At 42.1% G+C, this 20,860-nt stretch overlaps 1 protein-coding gene across 3 annotated transcripts; it reads right to left on the reverse strand.

Moving 5' to 3' along the window:
* Positions 1-9,588: 9,588 nt before the first annotated feature.
* Positions 9,589-20,780, reverse strand: QDPR (quinoid dihydropteridine reductase). Of its 3 annotated transcripts, none has more exons than XM_030026296.2 (7): positions 20,571-20,780; positions 19,822-19,914; positions 18,262-18,358; positions 16,449-16,589; positions 13,980-14,088; positions 12,464-12,547; positions 9,589-10,456 (listed from the first exon to the last, which is right to left on the reverse strand). In XM_030026296.2, exons 1-7 carry the CDS (start codon positions 20,598-20,600, stop codon positions 10,348-10,350), a joined length of 663 nt encoding a protein of 220 aa, XP_029882156.1. In that variant the 5' UTR covers positions 20,601-20,780; the 3' UTR covers positions 9,589-10,347. The 3 variants fall into 3 exon arrangements, with proteins under 3 accessions (XP_029882156.1, XP_029882137.1, XP_029882147.1); XM_030026277.1 differs by lacking the exon at positions 20,571-20,780 and adding an exon at positions 20,012-20,256 and having other exon boundaries at positions 19,822-19,969; XM_030026287.2 differs by lacking the exon at positions 20,571-20,780 and adding an exon at positions 20,067-20,218.
* Between the last annotated feature and the right edge of the window lie 80 nt (positions 20,781-20,860).

Raw genomic sequence — 20,860 nt, forward strand, 5'->3', positions numbered from 1 at the left:
GCCACTGGCTAAAAAGAATCACAGATGTGGCACTAACACTGCTAGAATCTGTTTTGAAACTTGTAAGATCAACTTTCTCTATCTTACAATAGCTGATTTTACAAGAAACATCTGATTAGCCAAAAATTTACAAGTTAAATGTTTAGTTTTCCAACACTAATTTTTCAAGGAATGGAAGACACCTTGGCTTTTGAATAATGATTTCAAACAGCTACATAGACAGGGCTCTTGACATGGTAAGATCGATTGTGGTAAGTAGCAACAAATTGGACATTCTGTAGTTTCATTTTCACTGCACTTGCCATGAAACATTTTACAACTTCAGGTTATTAAGCTAGTAGCGGTGGAGAACATTCTTCTCAGGGCACTAACAACTCAAAATGCCAGTTTCATCACCAATGCAAGCACTGAAGCATTGATAGCTACATTCAGAGTCTTCCCCCACGTGATATTTCATACTGGTTATGACAAGTTATCTGAGTGTCTTCTGAAAAGTGGGAAGAAATGAAGGGAGGCTGAACTCCAACTCTTACACTTCTTAAAATAAAAGAGGGATGCAGAGAAGCAGAGGTAACTGGGCAACAGTAAGAGACATAATGGGGAGGCTGCTATTATTAAAATAAGCATGGATATAACTGTGAACACAGAGGGTGGTAGAAGGCTGTGGTGGGAAATTGTAGAGGTGGATTTGTCTTCCAGCTCCAGAATGATCCTAGACTTTATCTTCCATTTTCCACATCCCTCCCCACCAGCCAATCTTCTCTTTCTCACCCACTCCTTCCACTAAGTCCTCCTTGTACCTCTAGTTTCCCCACAGAAATTTTAACTGCTTGTTTGTTCAGGAAATAGAAATCACAGGTTAAAATGTTATCTTTTCTGATTGGAACAGGTACTATCATCTGGGTGATAATTTCCACTGTAATGGAGATTGACCCAGTTAGTTGATTTTTTTCATGACTGCATAAAGAACTTGTGGAGTCTTGGTTCCCTTAACCTGGAAAGAATCAAGCAAGGGAAGAAAATACCTTGTTAATATTCATGCCTGCTTTGGCTAATTCTTAACTCAAAATTCACTTCTCTTAAGCTTTTTTTACAAATCCACATGGTCATAAATCCACGATTTATATCTTTACCTAGAACATTGATCTTTCTGTATGATGTTGATACCCTCACACTAAAACCTGCCAATTAGTGCTAGTACAACCCTAGGTTTGCTCTGTTACTCAAGAAGAAAACAGGAGTTTGCACAGCTCCACTTCTTGCCATATACTGGGCTCACATTTTTACTTTCAATTTGAAGAGTAACCCCCTTCTTCCTTATGTCCATGCTTGCTCTTCTTATTTCACTCATCCATTTTATCCCAGTCTTCAGTATCACCATCATCCTCCAGTACTGTTCCCACTTGTTCTCCATTAGAATAAACTGTGCTCTAAAGCTCTAACATGAGCTCTAGTTCACCCACACCAGAGACCCACTCTTGTTAACAGTTCCACTTTGCTCAGCAATCCAAAGCAACCTATAATCACAGTGGCTGGAATCATGCCTCACAAAGTGTTTCTGATTGAGATCTCAAAAAAATTAATAGGACAAAGAATAATACGTTTAACAATGAGTAAGTGGAACAAAACTACTTAAGATCAATCTCCCTTTTTTCCTGCTGAACTTCAAAATTACCCTCTAAATGCCAACCTCAATGAAAAATCATTATAGGAAAAAAAACCCTAAACATTAAGAATTTTCCTAATCATGACATGTTTAGCTGCATTCAGAGTCTCTGCATGAAATCCACAGAATGCAGCTGTACACAAAGCAATTGCTCTGTTTTCATCTGTTCCCTGTTGACTATGGTTCAGGTGAAATTAATGCATTAAATGATGGAATGTAACTCAAATTTGCTACAACTTTTAGAAAGCCTTAATCCTGAAGGTGCTTACCCAAGTAATTTTGTTGTAGCAGATGTACGTAACACCAGATGCACCTAGTATCTCTTTCTGAATAGAAAGTATTGACTTAAACCACCTAAAAACTGCGAAACCAGAAGCTAGAAAAACAGGAGGTATATCCTCTTATCTGAAGTCCGGTGTTTTTGGCAAGTTACTAACTAAAAGCACAAGGCTTAAGGCGAAGATGTTAGTTTGAAAATCCAGTCCCCACTAGAAATGAATAGTGGGCACTTTGAGAGTGACAACTCCTGTTTTGTTCCAATTTTAAACAGTATTTCAAAAGGTATCAGACCCTCATGAAAGAATTAACTATTACCTTATCTGAAAATTCAGCTCTTACTCTCTGACAGATACGTTTATCTACCTCTGTTGCTTTGAATTTACCTATTTATTTAATCCTGGTGACCAGCTGCTACGGGAGCCATGTACCTGGGCATGCCGCAGTGCTGCCCGGGAGCCCGCAGGCCTGCGGCCCTGTGCTGCCGGGTGTACCCAGCACCCCGCCAGCAGCCAACAGCGAGAGCTGGTAAACTGTCCTCGTCCCTTCAAACAGCATTTTACACCACCTGATGGCTCTAAGGGCAAACACCGCTTTGCCCTTCCTAATAAGCACCAAGAAAAAAATGTTTTAAGTGTATACATGACTGCATGCCAGCTAAACAGTTCTTACATCATTAATAACCTGTCCTCCCCCAGCATATATCTTCCACATGATGTTCCTGCTTTTTTCCACAGCACTCAAGTTGTTTGTATGCTAAGCATGCCTTATGCTCTTTTTCTCTACCAGCACACTGAAGACAAAACCCCTCCGCCGCAGGAACACGGTGCGTGCCTGCAGTCACACCAGACAAGCCTTTCAACCCACCCCGTGGCAAGGTGGCAAAAGCTCATCACAAACTTACCTTTTTAATTCCCTTTCCCTCCCAAGCTGGTCTTTTTCTGACCCTTGCCCCCCCGTATTTTTCCCTGCTTACCCTCATAGGGGCTGACAGGGAGCTGTGAGTCGCGGGGGCTGCCCAGTGCCCTGTGAGGAAGGCGGCCAGGAACTGCCCCGGGCCGGTCAGAACCGGTTCTGTCCAGCCCAGACACCTGTGGGGACTAACCCCTGGTGCACCAAAACCGCCGCAAGCTGGGGAAGCCCGGCGTGCCATGGCTGAAACTTACTTAAGACGCACGCTGGTAGCAGCTTGGGGACACTCTCGTGGCAGGGGGTGGTGGTGTTGCGTGCCAAAAGGGGGTACGTGCATTTATGGAGGGGGCTGCTGCCTGTGGGACGCCCCGGGGGACCGCGGCCGCAGGGGCACCCCTGCAGGGACCGTGGACAGGCCCGCCTCAGGGACGCCGCTGCTGCCCCTCAGGGACGCCCCACGCTGGGGCAAGGGCACCAAGGAACTGAGCCGTAGGAAAACCAGCAGGCAAAGCGGAGCAGAAAACCATTAGGCACGCAGCACCTCAACCTCCTACGCGGCCTGACACATCTCTGAGCAAATTTGGGCTGAGAGACTGTAATACACGGGGAAAATAAGGGAAGCCGAGACTGGGGAGGGGGGAGGATACACATTTTTACGTGTCTGTGTAGCCTCATATTGCTAATACTGTGGTTTCCCTACGTGCTAGCTATACAGATGGTGTAAAGTTTTGCAGGGTAACACTTTGGTTGAAGATAGGCCTCAATTTGCAAGCAGGAAGTTTGGAGGGGGGGGGGTGTAAGGAGAAAGAAAATTTGTTATTCACAAAAATTAGTGGAGTTAAAGCTATTTATCAGGTAATGTAGATAAAGTAGGTCATTAAGACCTGCTGGATTACGGACTGCTTCGTTTGATTAGTGCAATACTGTACGCTTGAGGCACTTACTTCAGACATACATAGCTATGCCCTGCTGTCCGGGGTAGTACGCACTGATTTTGGTAACTAGCAGCTTGCATTTTAAAAGTCTGGTCATTCTTCACGTGGAGGATGGAGAAAAATCTGGGAGTCTGAGCATATGAGAAGGATCTTAATAATTTGGAAAGAAATACCTTCTTGGGAGTCAAAGAGACTCTCTCCTTGCAGGTGATGTTTGTAAATGGGCTTAAATAAAAAAAGCTAACCATCATGCTAACTTTTGTGGATCCAGAATCTAATATGGGCCCCATTTGTATTACTTCCTCAGCCCTGTCTCACTAAGATGTTAAGAATACATTGGTAGAAAGAGTAATTGGTTTGTTCAAAATTAAAAACAGCACTGTATTTTTAAATTCCAGCTATGATAGTCAAAAAAAATTAATGCCTGTTGTGCTGGATAGAAAATACCACTACCTACCGCCAGATACACAGGTAAGTGATGTCCAAATTACCCGGCTGAGGTAATCTTTGGTATCGTACTTTTTTTGCAAATCACTGAATATGACTGGTAGCAAAGTGATATGACTTTGGCTTGTGGTCACAATTTTACATTAATTTCAATAAGACCAATGACAAATGAGGTATTTTGAGCTTCTATTATTGCACTCACAGAGAGATAATTGTATTTCATTCCTATGTTCTGATTTTCATCAGTAGATCTTAAAGCACTTTAAAATAGTCTCTCATATATTTGGGATATGAGGCATGGACACATTCGAAGTCTTCCAGCAGACCAGTAGCCAAAGCGAGAACAGAAACCAGGGGCTCCAGTCTTAAGGTTTTTCTATACTTTTCATTTGTAGGAATGTCCTAATACGTGCTTAGTATTTAAGAGGAAGTTCATACAAGGAAAATACTGTGATTAGTAGTGTAGTTCATATCTACAGGAGGCACTGGATAATGAATATTAAACTACAGCAATGACAGTCGTGTGGCTTGCTACTTCTTGTTCCCTTCTAAATAACACTTTTTAAAATATTATCTATTCCTTCATTTCACAGGCAAAGGAGTTAGAACTTTCATATTCAAAACCCTATAGTAATTAAATTTTGTGTCTCCAGATTCCATCTCTTCATTTATACCAGTCTGGTCTGAATAGATACTGGTTCTTTTGGTTGGGTTAGGAAATTCTTATGATCCTTATGTGCAGTAGAGAAGTTAAATAATCTGTTTGCCTTCCTGTTGTGTCCAAGCCCTTAAACCTGTGTTACACAATATTGATTCACAATCCACTTGCTGATAAAATGTCAACAGTAATGCTACACCCTGCTGTGGGACTGCCTTCACAGCCTTGGCTTCTTTTTTGGTTGGTTTTTTTTTTTTTTGAGTGTGTTGTTGTTTGTTGTTGTTTGGGGGTTTGGTTTGTTTAGTTTGAAATAAATGGAACCGTTTCTGGAAGTGGTATATGTAACAGGCTGCATGTGCTTGGTGTAGGAAAGGCCAGAAAGCTTGGATTGTAGGCAATAAAGCAAGAAAGGAGAATGATCCTCTCGGTAGAGGCTGTGGCACAATTAAAATCCTCGCTGCCAAAAAGAACACAGTTACATATTCCTAGCAGTAGAGAAATCTTCACAATGTATTGGAAGTCTCTGCCCTCTACTGGCATTCCTGAAGATCAGCCTCAACTCAGCTGTGGGAGTCTGTGATCATACCCCAGAAGAGTGCTCACAGACAGTGTTGAGACTGGCCGTATTTATAAAGCAAATAATTTAGAACAAGGTGTTTCAGGAAGTGCAAGAATGACAGTGTCTGACAGGGATCTAAATCTCAAGTGACATTTGCTATTGACTTCTGCAATGCTTTTCAGATGTCTGCCTACTTCTCACCTTGTTCAACACTACAAGGGTTAGTCTGAAGCATCTCCGCATGCTATTACAGTCCCCATCTGTTTTCTTCCAGTGAGCCAATACAAGGAAGAAGAAAAAAGATAATAAATGCTACTTTTTGTTGTGGTGGTGGTTTTCATTCCACTATAAAAAAATCGTGCTTGTTTAGCATAATGAATTATTTCAACAAAAGGTTTCAAAGTGCAATTTGGGGTTAATGTAGAACTGCAACTGCTGAATGACTCAGCTACCATCATATTTGGAAACCATTCCATCTGTTTTCCTTGGGTGCAGAGCATAATTTTAAACCTTCATTTTGTGGCAATTGTTATTAGCTAATTGGTAGAAAACTAATTTTCCCATAAAAACGTAACTTCAACAAGCTAATTAAACCTGTTGGTAAAATATGTGAATTACACTTCACAGTGAAATCTGAAAACATTCCAGACTCAGTCCTGCAATGAACCAAAGGTTCTGCAAAGCAATGGGACAATATGTGGGTCAGGCTTCACAGGATGGCGGCCTCAGTCTGAACAGCAGCTCAGGTTCTCACCCACTTACGCCTGAAACGTTGAAAACAGCTTCTTGCCCAGTGTTCGGAGGTCTTTGGATTTGTAATGATACTACTGGTATTCTACTGCACAAGTCTCTTTTATACTTACTTGTGCTTTATTAAAATCTACTTTTTCTATATCTGTAGGAGAAGAAAACATCTATATGGAACGGACCTGTCCCAGTTGCCATGGCATTCTGACAAAGCCATATTTTGTCTCCGCACATTTGTATCTGATGCCATGTGTAACAGCCACCCCAGTTTGGGGTAATTATACCTATGTGTGTATGGATGTACCATGTAACCGCATCACCTTTTCAAAGGCGCATTGGCTCAGGTGTGGAAACATCCCTTTTCTAAAAGCACGGGGTAGACTGCTACACCTGTAAAAACCAGAATGCTAAGCACAAACGGGTCAGAGTGTAAAAGCAGGACTGATATTCGTGGCACGATTTGTGTCTTATTTTTTCCCAGACCTCACCGATCTCTTTCTTTAAGTAGACAGTAGTATGCATCTTTGAAAGGAGGTTGTATAGAAAAGTGCCTTACTAAATTGGCTCTGTGCTTGTGAATTTTTTAATATGACAGCAGTTGTACAGTCCTAAAAAAACCTGATAAATTCAGCTGCTTAATATATGTAAGAAAAATAAATATTGCATTCCTTAAATTAAAGGAGGATAAACTGCTTGCTTCTGCAGTATTACATTGTGGTTGATGGTGCCATAGAAATAGTAATATATGCTGAACAATTCAGGGGTTCTCAACAACACTAGAGTGGAAATTCATCAGGTATTGTATTTCTGTTAGAATCACTAAGTTGTCCCTGCCCATGGCAGGAGGTTGGACTAGATGATCTTCAAAGGTCCCTTCCAACCCAAACCGTTCTGGGATTCTGTGACAATCTTCACACTAGACCTGCAGTCTCCAGTTGCGTGTGTGTGTGTTTAGTATGGATTAACTCCCTGCAGTTCCCACAGACTACATCTCTCCTTCTCATTGCAGCACCAACACATCTCTGAGCCTGCTGAAGGAGCCAGGCAACCCAGACATTTGCAGTGTCAGGGTGGCTTTTTTTCCTAGACAATTACTTAACTGGAATAGTTTGTAGAAACACAGGATGAAACTGGTCAAAATAAAGCCTCTTTTCCATCACACTCCCCAAGTTAAATCTCTCAGCTCTAGCAGCAAGCTTGACATACACCTGCCAACACCTTCATTCTCACCCTCAAGCTTCAATAAGCCGTTTTCAAATATTTCCACGCATATCTGCAACTGATAAAAGTTAGTAATCCAGTCAACAGTCTTCCATTCACAATTATGTTTTAACACTGCTGTTTCACAGTCAGCGTATTTCATGAATCTTGCATTGCTACAGTCAACGTATTATTGTTTCCAATAGCTATATTACCGCTTCTTATCCAGTAGGCACCAGTACCAGCTGAATAAGGACACTGGGGTAGACACCTTTTATGGAACAGAGAAATTGCTCATGTTTTCTACCATTCTTCCCCCTTCAAGCAAGAGTGGAAGAAGGAAAACTCAGTTGAGGACAATGTTCCTGTTACTATGTTCACACTCCACTCAACATGGATTTCTTCCATCTCATGAGTTTATACAGCTACTCTGTCTTACAACAACCATAGCATTTCATTTAATTAGCTGGCTGACAGCAGCAGTCAGGATGTGCACAGGAGACCCCTGTGAGGCATTGAACTGGCACTGGAGCTAGAGCTGCACACGTAAAGCAACAGAGCGACTGGTGGCACTGCTTCGTGTTCAACGCTGTCCTAACGCAGCCGTTCTGCCCCTAGACCTGCGCTGGTGCATTCATGCAGTACGACCTGGAGGGAGACAACTAGCCAGGTTAGGTCTCCATAAGCTTAGTGACCCTCTCCTTAGGATAGTGTAGACACCTCCCCTGTTTTCGAGGCCCTATCTCTGGTTGATACTGGCAGAGCATACCTGAAGCATCTGGGTCAGAACCACAGATTTGCCTCAGGTTTTCCTACCAGGACCATCAGGTCTTTCTAATGGAGAAGAATGAATCAATCTAGCTTCTGAAATGCATGGATCGCACCTCATTGTCTTTTTCTGACCTTTTGTTCTCTACCAAAATTTAAACCCGGTTTCCCTCTTTTCTCCTGTATAATTTCAGGGTTGGTTAGCCACAACCTTCAACTTAATTCAACATGACCAATGACCAGCCATTTGCCTTTTCCACCAGGTTATTATTAATAACATTAAGCTCCAGGTACATGTGCATAATCTACAAAGATGCCTGAAAAGCCCCTGCAGCCCTTAGCAAATAAAAGTCTCCGCTCATATTAGTCCCATTTGGTGTATTATCTTCTGCCACAGCAAGTTCTGCAAAAATACTCATGCGCCATACAGCCTGCTAGGTCCTTGGCCCTGTGCTCCTATACAGCTGTATAAATGCACATCTGGAATCCCAGCCATGCTCCCTTCACCATTCAAGAGTTTGATCTGCTCTTCAGGGAGCTTCCGAGACACAATTCAATAGATGTTTGCGAGAACAACACAGCAACTTGGAAGTTCAGCTAGCTTGGCAAAGGGAAGCCTTCAAATCATGTAAGCTTGTAGTACAATAGCTCTTCCCTTTTCCAGAATAATCAAGTAACGCCTTATTTCATTCCTTATCAGTGCCTTGCAGTTTTTGTCTGTACTCCTAGCCTGTAGACATTGCTGGTCAAATAGCATAGCTGGGAATCTTCCATTTAAAATCAAAAGCAGCTTCATGAATTGACAGTTCTTGAGTGGTCTGACAGGACATAAAATTTCCCCTCTACCCCTTTGCACCCAGCAAAACAAAATGAGTAAAGGGACAGTCATACCAAAAAAGGCAATCATGCAGCCATCTGACCATGTTAAAATTGACATGGGCACGTATGAGCTTTTCCTAGTGGAGAGAAGGGAAAGGTTTCCCGACTCATGCCTGTAAATCCTTCCCCAACACAACCCTGAAGTTAATAAAGAAAGTGCATAGAAAGAATGTACATACAACTTCACATATTCAATTGTTTTCAAGATACTCCAAAAAAATGAAAAGCACTGGTTCCATGTAAGTCTATGGTCAGAATAGGCAATACTTTCACTCTGCAACCAAACTGTATTTCCATGTAATGCAGCTGGATTAAAGAAAACATTTGCTCCAGCTGAAGGCCTGCCTCTGTGCAGGCTTTTGCACCTGTTTTTGCTGTGCAGCTCTTTTGCACCTCTACCACCAGAAATGTATTTTATGCAGCATGATCAGAAGGAAATAAGTAAAAAATGAAGTCCTTTGCCATAACTGAACTGCAAGTTCAGTTAAACTGATCAAAATGTTACCCAGATATTTGCATTACAGTGATGGAGACAGCCCAGTACATAAAACAATATACATTTATTTAGCACAAAAAGTTCCATATTCAAATAGAAGCGTGTGTGTGCTTTTTCTAGTACTTCTTTACAGTACTTTTTCAAAAAAGTAAAGAACCATCATGACTAACACAAAGACATACTAATCATCTGGCAGAACAACTGTTTTATCCTACAGCTGTAGGCCTGATAGCAGATTATAAACTGTAAGGCAAATCAGGAACTCCTTCTCAAGTGAGTAATCTCTACACAGTGGGACATTCACAAGAAAAATGGTACAAGACTAGGAGATTATATATGACTGCAATGTTTCCTATAATTACAGCCAACATAATATGCAGGGGCAAGGTTATATTCTCAGACAGAAAGAGACAGACAGACTACTGAAAGACTCACACTAAGTTGCCAGAAACATTGAGAGAGAAAAAAGAAACAAACAAACCACAATTATGTCATGTAATCACATATATAAAGCACAATTACCATTTCAGAGAAAACAGGTGAGTTGACATACAATGCTCAGAATTAGGACATCTACAGACTTTAAAGCCTGCAACTTTCATTTAGAGACAAATACTTGATACTCGTTGGTAAACAAATGCTGACAGTTCACAACTGATAGCACATAAGTATTACTTGAAATCTGGTTCCATTAATGACATAACTACAATCACTGGATAGAGAAGACCATCCAAATTAATACTGGCAGACAGATTTTCCATAGCTTCGCCTTTGCTGAAGTTGCACCGTCTTAAGCAACTGACATCAAAGATGTGCTGCTGCAACTAGTTCAGTCTTCCCTCCTGTAGTTATCACCTGGATTAGACTACCCGAGTTTGGTCGATTCTTCCCTGTTATCCAGTCGTAAAAGGTCCTGTTTTAAAATAAATGGATAAAACAGGGTGAGGAGGAGGAAAAAAATAAACACTACTATCAGGTATATTGACAGGAAGCATAAAATAAAAACCCGTTTCCTTCTTTTCCTATTGCCCTCTCTAGTGATTTCTATGTACCTTGTAAACTGGCAGTGTGATCACTGGATTCGGACCCTCAGAGCTGAACAGAGGCCCACAGAAATCCATAGGGCTTTACTGTGCACACACAGGATTTTCAGAACATCTCAAAGGAAAAGGCTAGGAGTTTAAAACATCAAAGTGGCAAGCCAAAGTGGCAAGTTTTTTTCCAAGTTAAAAAAAAAAATTTGAAAAGGGGAAGGAGAGACTATTTAAGTTGCCTTTACAGTATGTATCAGAAACACAGATTTATGGCTAAAATAAGAGTTGCTAAACCCATTAGCCTGCCAACAGGCCATTATAACACTTGGATATTTAACTGCAAAAGTGGTCTCAGCAGAAGCATAGAAAGCCTTAAGACATCCAAAATAGCACTGTGTAAGATGGACTCATTCTAGGTAGCACACCAGAACACTCCTTATCAAAATGCAACACAAACTCCTTACTCAAAATATAATACAGAATGTGCAGTATATTCTTCAGGTCCATCAACCCTTCCAATGTTGCAGACATAGCAACTGCCATGTTGGAACATCCTGCTATCTGACGCAATGGTTTCCAGGGCACAAAATTCAAGTGCCCAAAAATTCCATACAGGAAAAGATTTTCTGCATCCTTCCCAAGATGCAGATGTTACCAACACTTAACAACATTGGATGTTTTTCTTCCACAGCCAGTGAGATTTTCAGTTTTCAAAGCTGGATTTAAAGTTTAGGGAATTAGAACCCAAGAAACAAACCTAACCAATCAACCTAATTCTCCCATAAGGAAAAAATACTTAGAAGTTAAAATTTAAAAAATGAATTTGTAAAACCACAACATCTGGCTAAGCAGTCTCTGGAGCACAATAAATTAAAGATTTTATTTTTTTTTTAACATTTTTAGGCCAACTAAATTCAACTGATGGGGCCCTTTTAAAGAGCCACATCAAACAGCTGCACAGGCTTCTCACAACAAAAACCACCTCCCACTCTGACGTCAACTTAAAAAAAAAAAATCACAAAAAAAGAAATCTAATGTCAGAACTAAACTACTCTCTGAACAATTAGCGATATGTAAAAGCAGTTTCAGTGTCAGTTCTAAAAGACTTCAAAAATGTGTAAGAGTAAGCTCTTTACATGTATGAACGTAGACTCATCTTTGTTTTTCCTCAAAGAGGCAAGAGAGTTGTCTCCTTACTTTCTTCCTTTTGACAGCTCACCCTCAGCAGCATGTTTGCTATTCCCCATCACATCGCAGAAAGCAGTACTTACGCTGCACCCTCTCTGACTGAGAGGAATGAGAAACAGTAAGACTTATAATCTCAGCCTGCTGTTACATAAGCTACAGTTGAAGTTTCAGCATTTTGCAACATCATTCTGAACAAGCCTTTGTGGATGATGAAAAATTAAAAAATCTTGACTAAATTTTTCTAAACAAGAGCAGAAATTTTGCCAGCTGACAGAAGTGAACTAACACACCATAGACTGGGCAGTAAAGAGTGTTTAAAAGAAAAAAAATCCCACGAAAGTTTACATGCCTATTTGCAGTCCACCTTTAGGCCAGACTACTGTCTCCTGCCTCTGCTGTCTGCAATTTAATTTGTCTACAGGCTTTATGAGATTCTCTGGCTTCCAACTGCTTAAGGCTATCTCCCGTGTCAGAATAACTGGCATACAGATGCTGAGGTTGACAGAGTTGGGCTCATTTTCTCCAGTTAAGAAGCCTGTGCAATAAACCCAACACAATTTAGAAACATACACAATGAGGAGATGACAGAGGAAAAAACACACCCAAATCCAAGATGGCTATTTAGAAAGAACATGCAGTGAGATGCAGCAAGCAAGAGAGACAGTGAGGAATTGCTTAATTATCACACGGATACTCACTCAGCAATGAATTCTAAGGGTGTCCAGGAGCTGAAATCTGCGTCAGGCATTGACTTCCTGTTTGCTGGTGTATCTAAGGTAACCCTGTGATTAAAAAAGATAAGCCTTTTATTTACACATCATATTTCTGATGAGCGCTACCTGCTTCTATTCATTGCCGTAACATATGCTTGACTTTTATACCACGTGGTATGGATTTCCCTTGCATCCTCTACACGTGTTAACAGCATATAACCATCAGTTTCAATGTGTATCAAAGGCTCCAACCCATAACCCCTCACCTTCCTGGCTCACTGATGACATCCAGCCCATTAGGGCAATCACTTGGACTGGAAGGGAGCTGTGGGCTATCTCGTGCAGACAGGGAATGGCAGTAATACGTTTGTTCACATGTACTGCACAGCACATATGCACTACATCCATGCTTTCAACTAGCCTCATGCCAGCTGCAAATGCAGAAATTAAGTGCACAAGCATAGGAAGTTTTGACTTTGATGATACATATTTACACTACATACAATGATATTAAGGGGTGAACTTTTCACAACTCCCTCACCGAGATGCTGTTGACAATCCAAGGTGTAATTACTCTCTCAAAAATTCACTCAAAACCAAAGTTTTGCATAAGAACTATGCAAGCACAGAATGCCCAGAAGTCCGGTGATCTTGGTGTCTGCCTGTCTGTAAAGCTCTGTAGAAGGTGGTGTCAATTATTCAAACACTTTTAATGCCGTTGGTCTCTGACCTAAAGAAGTGCGCATAAGAGCATGTGTATGAGGAAAACAAAGCAGGGAGAACTCAGGCAGCATTCCAAATTCCTGTACAGAACTCTTTAGTCTTAAGTTTTGGGTCCTGAACTAGATATAGACCTGGCAAGAAAAATACTTTGTTTTTGTAGCAGAATTGATAAATTTACACATAGTGAAGACCTACTAGGCCATCCACCTTTTTCTAGCTTTCCTCATCAAAAAGAAAGCTGTGAGAGGCAAACAAAAGCTAAACTTTTTCTTTTCACAGGTCCTTAAAGTGACCTCATTTTACTGATCAAGCATAGATATGCAGCACCTTATGAAGAAGCTTCTTTAACCTAGTCAAAACTTGTAAACTAATCCTTTGCTTTACTATTATCACACAGCCCAGTAAAACTGTGCTGAATAGCTCATCTCATTTTCAGAGTTCTCTCTATACTGGGGGGGGGGGGGGGGGGGGGGGGGAATCACACATTAATGAATGGCTACGGTTAAACTGGTTAAAAGTGAATCAAATTTTAATCCTAACATCCACTACTGTTTTGCAAAGGAAAGGACAAGAAAAGAACTTAATGATATGCAAGTCACCCTAAAAATGATTTTGTTGATACATTCAAGATGTCTCATTTCTCTGTGAAACTGTACATAGGTCTGAGAAGCTGTTTGTGTACTGTGAACAGGACATCGCAAGCATATCCATGTGACCCCAGGTTACAGCAGTAATTAAATAAAACAAGACAGGCAGAGGCAACTATGCAACCACTTACGGTAAAATGGCAACAGCAGCAGAACCAGATGGCAAGCCACTATTGGCACCAGCTAAACTCTGACAAAGCTGATGCACTGCTCCTTTGGCCATGCCATAGCCAATCATCCCTAACAATTAAAAACAGGCAAATTAGAGCACAATCAAAACAGCTCTTGATATCATCATTAGTATGACAGAAACTCAGATTGTTTGATGAATATTAAGACCACTTACCACAACCAGAACAGAATCAGACTTTTAAAACATTATCAAAACATACGTATTAAAAAAAGGAAAAAAGAAAAAACAAAAAGCTCTTACTAGACATTCAGGAACTATCACAGAACTCAATTTACCCAGCACTATAGAAATGAGCAGCTTACCGAGTTTAGTACATTTAGTTAGTGTACCCAAATGTACCCTGAAGGATGGGACCTACAGGGCTAACCTCGCAAATCTAACAGGGTAAGTGAAGATGCTTATAGACTTTAGTAAGGAAATTGTCCATTAATTTTAATCATATGACTAAGGTATTTGCAGGTTTGGACTCACACAGATACAGCTCACTTCTCTCCGGAACTGTAGTTCACTTTGTCAGCATCCCAAGTCTGACAGCCCCTTTGGCAAAAACTACAAAACCACCCCTCATGGTAGGAAATTACTAAATAACCTACAGGTAAAGCAAACTTCTTCCTAAACACTGTTGCTTTCTAGGCAGACAGTAGTTAGCAGTGTAAAAGCAACAGGAATGAGAGCATAAGGCACACTGGTCAGGTACAATCAGGGTCCCATAGGTCTAAGATGTCTCATGTTATATATCTGCCAAGCAGCCTAGACACAGATGAAGCACATATGAAAACATCAACGTATTTTGTCTCCTACAGCTGGATGCCTTTCTAGCCATCTATATAACTACTCAGCCGCTTTCCAATGTTCCTGAGGAAGGATTTTGTATCAAAGTTAAAGGTAATTTTGCATTGTAGAAGTGTTTCCATTATATTCAAGTAGACATATTGTATAACATCCATTTTTATTAGGAGGAATCATGGGCAGCAGTAGCTAACTTATTTTATTGTTACAATAAAAACCATTTGCATCTCTATCGTATTCCCCTCTTGTCTTGTCTAAACCAAACATTCCAAGTCTTCTTAAACCTTTTCATGCTTCTACATTTCTTAGCCACTGTCAGACTGTTTCTGTAACTTTTATATAAACTTCCAGTATTCTTCAATTTGCATTATGTCAGTCAACATTTTCACATAGGGAAGAAAAAAAAAAAAAGTCACACTAACAGCAAACAAGAAAAAGATGATTCCTTCTGTAATGGCTGGTAGTAACAAGCCTAACAAGTCATATTTGCAAAAGTTGAGTAACAACTCTTTCCCAATTCTTCCTGAAGTTAATAAGTTGCATGTGTTTGCCCAAAGCACTGCTGTGTTTTTTTAGAAAAAGTCAGACTCTTTGAAACCAGCTAGTTCAAAACATGAATGCAAATCACTTTGATTCCTGTGTTGTGGTCCCTACCTCCCAAAACCACCGAAACATAAAACATGAAAGTTTGCCACAGTTCACATTTTTCATTTGTATATGGTCAGTCAGTAGTACACAGTAAATTATTCATCTGCTTATTCCCATAACATAAGCCTTTTATCTTTGGACTATGCCAGATGCAGCTGTAAACACAGAAGGTAAAATAATTAAATAGAAACTATAGCATATTTTTCCTGAACAGTTTTAGACACAGCTTTCATGAATATTCATAAATTTTAGTATCTATGTCTCATCAAAATATTGTTGAAGTCACACTAATAAAAGATTGGGAAATAAGAGTATTTGTCTCAAAAGCCTCTCCCTGCCTGTGGGCTTGTTTGTCAGTGCTTTGGTTTTTTTTAAATTTTAAATTGCTCCCAGATTTCTTCCTCCATGCGGACCAACATGGCGAGGAGCGAGATGAAAAAACTCAGTAAAGTTTGTATTAAATAGCGGAGGGCAAAGCCAAAGGTCAACAAGCTTATCTATGTCTGAAGCAAAGGCAGACTGGAATCAGAACATAAACAGGACAAGCATAATTAACAGAATCGGCTAAGTCATCACTAATGGAAAAATTGGGCAATCAAGGACTCTGCCTTTCGGAACACAAATAGAAGATTTAACTTTATTTAAGCACTGTACTTACAGCTTGCTGTGTGCTTCTATTCTTCGTTATTTTCCAAACTTTTTTTTACTGTATGATTTATTAGCCAAGTACATTTCACCAATGCATGTCAAATATTTAAATACTGATTCTGTTTGCACTCCAGCTTCAAGAGCTGCAGTACTGCTACCTGTAAAATTACACTTCCCTTAAGTGTTTCAGCAGCAATTTTCCACTTGTACTAGATGTCAAGAAATTGGGGAGTGAAACTGTTGCTTTACAAACAACAATGCTGAGACTAACAGATAGCTGTAACTGTTGATGTCCCAGCAGTTATCACGCATTGCATTTTACCTGGGGTTCCAGATAAAGCAGCTTGAGCTCCTGTCAAAGTCAAGAGGCCTCCTTGTTTCAGATGTTTTGTGGCTAGGTGGCTGGAAATAGTCGATGTCCAAACGCTCTGCTTCCACATCAGATCACAGTTTTTATATAAAGCTGATGAGGAAGAGAATTAGTGAAATTAACTATAAGAATGACAACTTCTAACTTCCTTACTGTCACACTGAGTGCAACAGCACTATGTGACAGGACTGTGAAAACATGCTTTCTACCATTTTCTACTTCCACACTGGGTAGCATATTAATTTATGTCTTCTGTATCTCCCTTCTCTTTGGGCTCTGAGTCCCAGCTTTACAGCATATATTCTAGGCAATTATCTGCTTTCTCATTACCAGAAATAAAAAAAATAAACACAAGATAGTTCCATTAGCTCTCCATTAATGGTTCAAATATTTCCAAGTTCTTGAAACTCCTGTAGGCGTTGCTTCAATCTATGTCAAGGATCTCCAAACTCTCACATTAGCCTCATCGCACCTTGCAGTAGCACGATCTCTTTCTGTAACTTCCTCACTGGCTGCAAAAGAGCTACAGTCCATTAGTATGCAGACAGAAAACTCCAAGAGATAAAGGAGTTGAACAAAAAAGTATTTCTTATCACCAGATTACTTCATAAACCAAGAAACAATCTGTCTGCTTGACAGTAGTACACTAGTATGGAATATCAAAGATGCATGCATCTGCACTGTACCAAGTGTGCATTCCAGTGCCCCTACGTACTGGAGTGCAACCTCTGGTAAGGCAGCCTACTGGGGGAGGTACACCAGAACTTCAAATAAAATCAAAATCTGAACTCTCATCATTGTTTTTTATTATCAGTATCTGCATGGGAAAAGAAAAAAAAAAAAACCAACTAGCCATGTAAAAGACTTTAGTATTCAGAAAGAACCATTTCCATAACACAATATGGAAGAAGCCTAAATAACTCTGTGACATAAGCCGACCACCTATCCCAAGATGTCCTGCTAGCCTACCAATAACTTTACTATAAATCATGGTTATGATAAATTACCTTATTTAAAATACAGTGCATACTAATAACAATCAAATATAATGCAACTGTGGTGTAAGTGTATATGCCTTCCCACACCATCTCTCTTTAAAAAGAAATCTTTGCCTGTAATGTCCAAACTGGAAGGGGGGCCAGAAAAGGACACATTTTACCAGATTTGCTTCAGACAGAAAACAAGTCGATATTTTTTTCTTGTATCTCTACACTAGTGGGTAAAGTACAAAATTTCGTTCTGAATATTACATTATATTTTTTATTATATTACATGCTTTTTTTAAACTGAAGGCTTTTTTCTGTAGCGTGATCTCAGGTCATTAGACAGCTCCTTCCAATAATGTATTGCACAGTAATAGCTCAGAACATTGCAGGAGGCAACTGAGGTTTTATGCATAAAGCAATGAATTAGGAAACAACATTGATGTTTCTGCCCAGCCACTGTCTTACATAACTTGCCTGACACAGGGAACATTGGCAAAAGTTACTTCATAGATAATAATGCTGAACTCCTTCATAAAGATTTTTCTGATGAAAATTGGTGCATCAGAAAGTATTACTGAGAATACTAAGCACTGTGCAAATTTAACGGACAGCAAAAATTCAGAGAAGCGCTAAGAAGCATTGTGACTGAGCTATTTTGTACTTTCATGCTTATGTCCTCTTCTGGACTCAGGAAGAAAGAGGACCTCAAATATCTTTATTACCATGATTTTTAAGGATTCATTCACATGTTCACTAGCATGCATGTACCAAAGGCTTACATTTAGCTTTGGCGCTGCCTCCAGCCCATCCTCCTGCTACACACAAGATCGCATCCACCTTTTCTTCACCAAGAAGTTTTCCAACCTCTGTTGTCACCTTCAATACACCAAACAAAAACATGCTGAAAACACTGGACTGATAAGCTAAAGGAGTAAATATCAAGACTGCCTTAAAAGTTACTTTTTTCCAGTTACGTAGCCGAGTAACACAACACATAGCAATTTAAACAGCTGCAGAAAATTAACATTTATGTTCTATGAACTCGAAACAAAATAATTGTGTTGAAAAATAACTATAGATAAAAGTCAGACCATACAGTGCGTGATGTCACTGAAATAACCGATTTGAGCAGGACTGAGAGATCTGACCCTTACCTACATCATTAACAAAAATTTTTAATTGTGACTTACTTTTTGACAGGTGGTTCTGTGGGTATTATGGTGCTGTTTAATACGGGAAATGCAACTCCAGGTCTGAACAGGACTACTGGTGTCACTTTTGATGACAGTACAAGAAATGAACAACTAAAGATTAGCCACGTTATTGCTTCCATCTAGACCACAACCATCAGTTTGAGTCTGGCCCCTAAATTTGAGGTGGCATACTTTTAAATATCCAATATCTTCTTATCTTTCAATTATAAGACTTAACAGTTGGTAATGAATTTGTTGGCTATGAATCTTCTCTGCCAAAGTGAAAAGCAAACAATCCATCTCTCAACAAAAGGAAAAAAATCTACCGGTTTTCACAAAGGTTCAGCATTGAAAAATACGTTGCAAACATTCTATATTACTCTTTAAAAGCCTTAAGAGTTGCACAGATGTAAGGAAAACATATTGGCTAGTAATTCAGTTTATCAGTAACAGAAATAGGTTCAAAAGTTAAAATTAAAAAAATTAAATCCCATCTCTTGAGAATAAGGCAAAGCGGTTTTTAGGCTGGCTTGGATTCTCCTGTATCTACCTCTGTGGAAACTAGTGCATTCTCTAGGGATCCCATCAGGCCTTAGGGTTTGCGTGCTCCGAGTATACCATCTACCTACACACGACACATGTAAGAGTTAGGACATTAGAAAGAGGTGTTGCATTTTAAAGTGCCCTAATCCATCTTCATTATACTCATCTGAAAAGTCTACGGCTTTTCAAGTCACTAAGAGAAAAATAATGCAAAACCCCCTTACGTGCTCAACCTCCAAAACTCCCAGATCAAGCTCTTTCTGCACATTCATGCACGCACTTATGCGGTTAAAGGGAAATTAAAAAAAAAAAAAAAAAAAAAAGGCAAGCAGCAGCGACGAGCAGAAGCTAGGATCTTCGGGCTGACGGCACTGCGGCAGGACCGCCACCGGCCGAGCTCCTTAGCCCCACAGCGGCCGCTTCTTGCCCGAAACCGGACCCCCCCCCCCGCCGCCGCCTTCCCCACTGCTGCTACTACAGCGGCGGGCAACGGGCGAACGGAGGAAAACGCGACGGGAGAGAGGCTGGGTGTCCCGCTTCCACGGCCTCGCCCGGGGAGGGGAGGGCCGGGCCGGGCCGCCCCGCAGCCCGGCGCTGACCCACCTGCTCGGCCTGCTCGGGGAAGGACTCGGTCGCCCCCACCACCACGTTGGCGCTGGCGTCCTCGTTCTCCGCCAGGTCGATGCTGGCCACCCACTGCCGCGGCGAGAGGAACGGCGCGTTAGCGGCCCGCTCTCCGACCCGCCTCACGCTGCCCCGCGGCGCGGGCGGCGTCCCGGCGGGGAGGCAGCGCTCCCCTCGGCGGGGGTCCCCCCCTCGCCGCCCCCCGCCCCCGGCCCGGCGCTTACCCAGTTCCTGGACCTGAAGTACCGCACGCACTGGGACCCCAGCGCCCCTCTGCCCCCGTACACCAGCACCCTGCCCGCCGCGGCCATGCCCGCTGCCCGCCCCGCTCCAGCTCCAGCTCCGGCGCTGCCTCCCTCTCCCGTCGTCTGGCCTGGCCGCCCGGCCCCGCCGGCGCATGCGGGCTGCCCCCTGCGAGGGGCGGGCGAGGGGCGGGAGGGCCGGTCCTGCCGCTGCCTTCCGGGGGGCCGTGCCGGTGCCGGGGGAAGGAGAAATGGCGGTGCTTCGTCTGAGCGCCCGCCCGCCCGCCGGGGCTCACGGGGCGCCGCCGCGAGACTTTCACCTCAGGAACTCCTCCACCCGCGGCTCCCCCGCGCCCTCGGCGCCTGCGCCCGGCCCGGGGCGAAAGCCGCCGCCGGCGTGCCCGTGTTGGGCGGGCAGGCACCCTCCCTCCCTCCCCTCCCCTCCCCTCCCGAGCCGGCCTGAGCTCCAGCGGCGGACCGCGTTACCTGCCTCCCGGGGACGCTGCCAGGATTCATTCATTAATCAGTGGTTGTAAAGATCCCTGCGGGTCTTGAGTAGCAGTAACCGTAGAAGCGAGGGCAGCTAGGGCCGGTTTTCTTTAGTACTCCGGGATCGCACCTGTAGCTTAAATTACGCCGCTCGCTTCAGTCCCCGAGCGCCCGCGCTCCGCCGCTGGCACGGCACCTACGGCCGGGCCTCCCGCGCGGCAAGGGGCTGCGTGCGTCCCGTTTGAACTCGGAAGATGCGTACGTGAGACCTCGGCGTGGTCAAACAT

This window comes from Aquila chrysaetos, chromosome 1, assembly GCF_900496995.4.
Source record: "Aquila chrysaetos chrysaetos chromosome 1, bAquChr1.4, whole genome shotgun sequence".
In the NCBI taxonomy this organism is placed as follows: Eukaryota; Metazoa; Chordata; class Aves; order Accipitriformes; family Accipitridae; genus Aquila; species Aquila chrysaetos.

Coding starts and splice junctions, on each gene's coding strand:
- QDPR (XM_030026277.1), bottom strand. CDS start 20,241: ATGCGCCGGCGGGGCCGGGCGGCCAGGCCAGACGACGGGAGAGGGAGG. Junction 18,359..19,821: donor TCCCCGAGCAGGCCGAGCAG/GTGGGTCAGCGC, acceptor GGTGTATTGAAG/GTGACAACAGAGGTTGGAAA. Junction 12,548..13,979: donor GCTGCTGTTGCCATTTTACC/GTAAGTGGTTGC, acceptor TTTTAATCACAG/GGTTACCTTAGATACACCAG.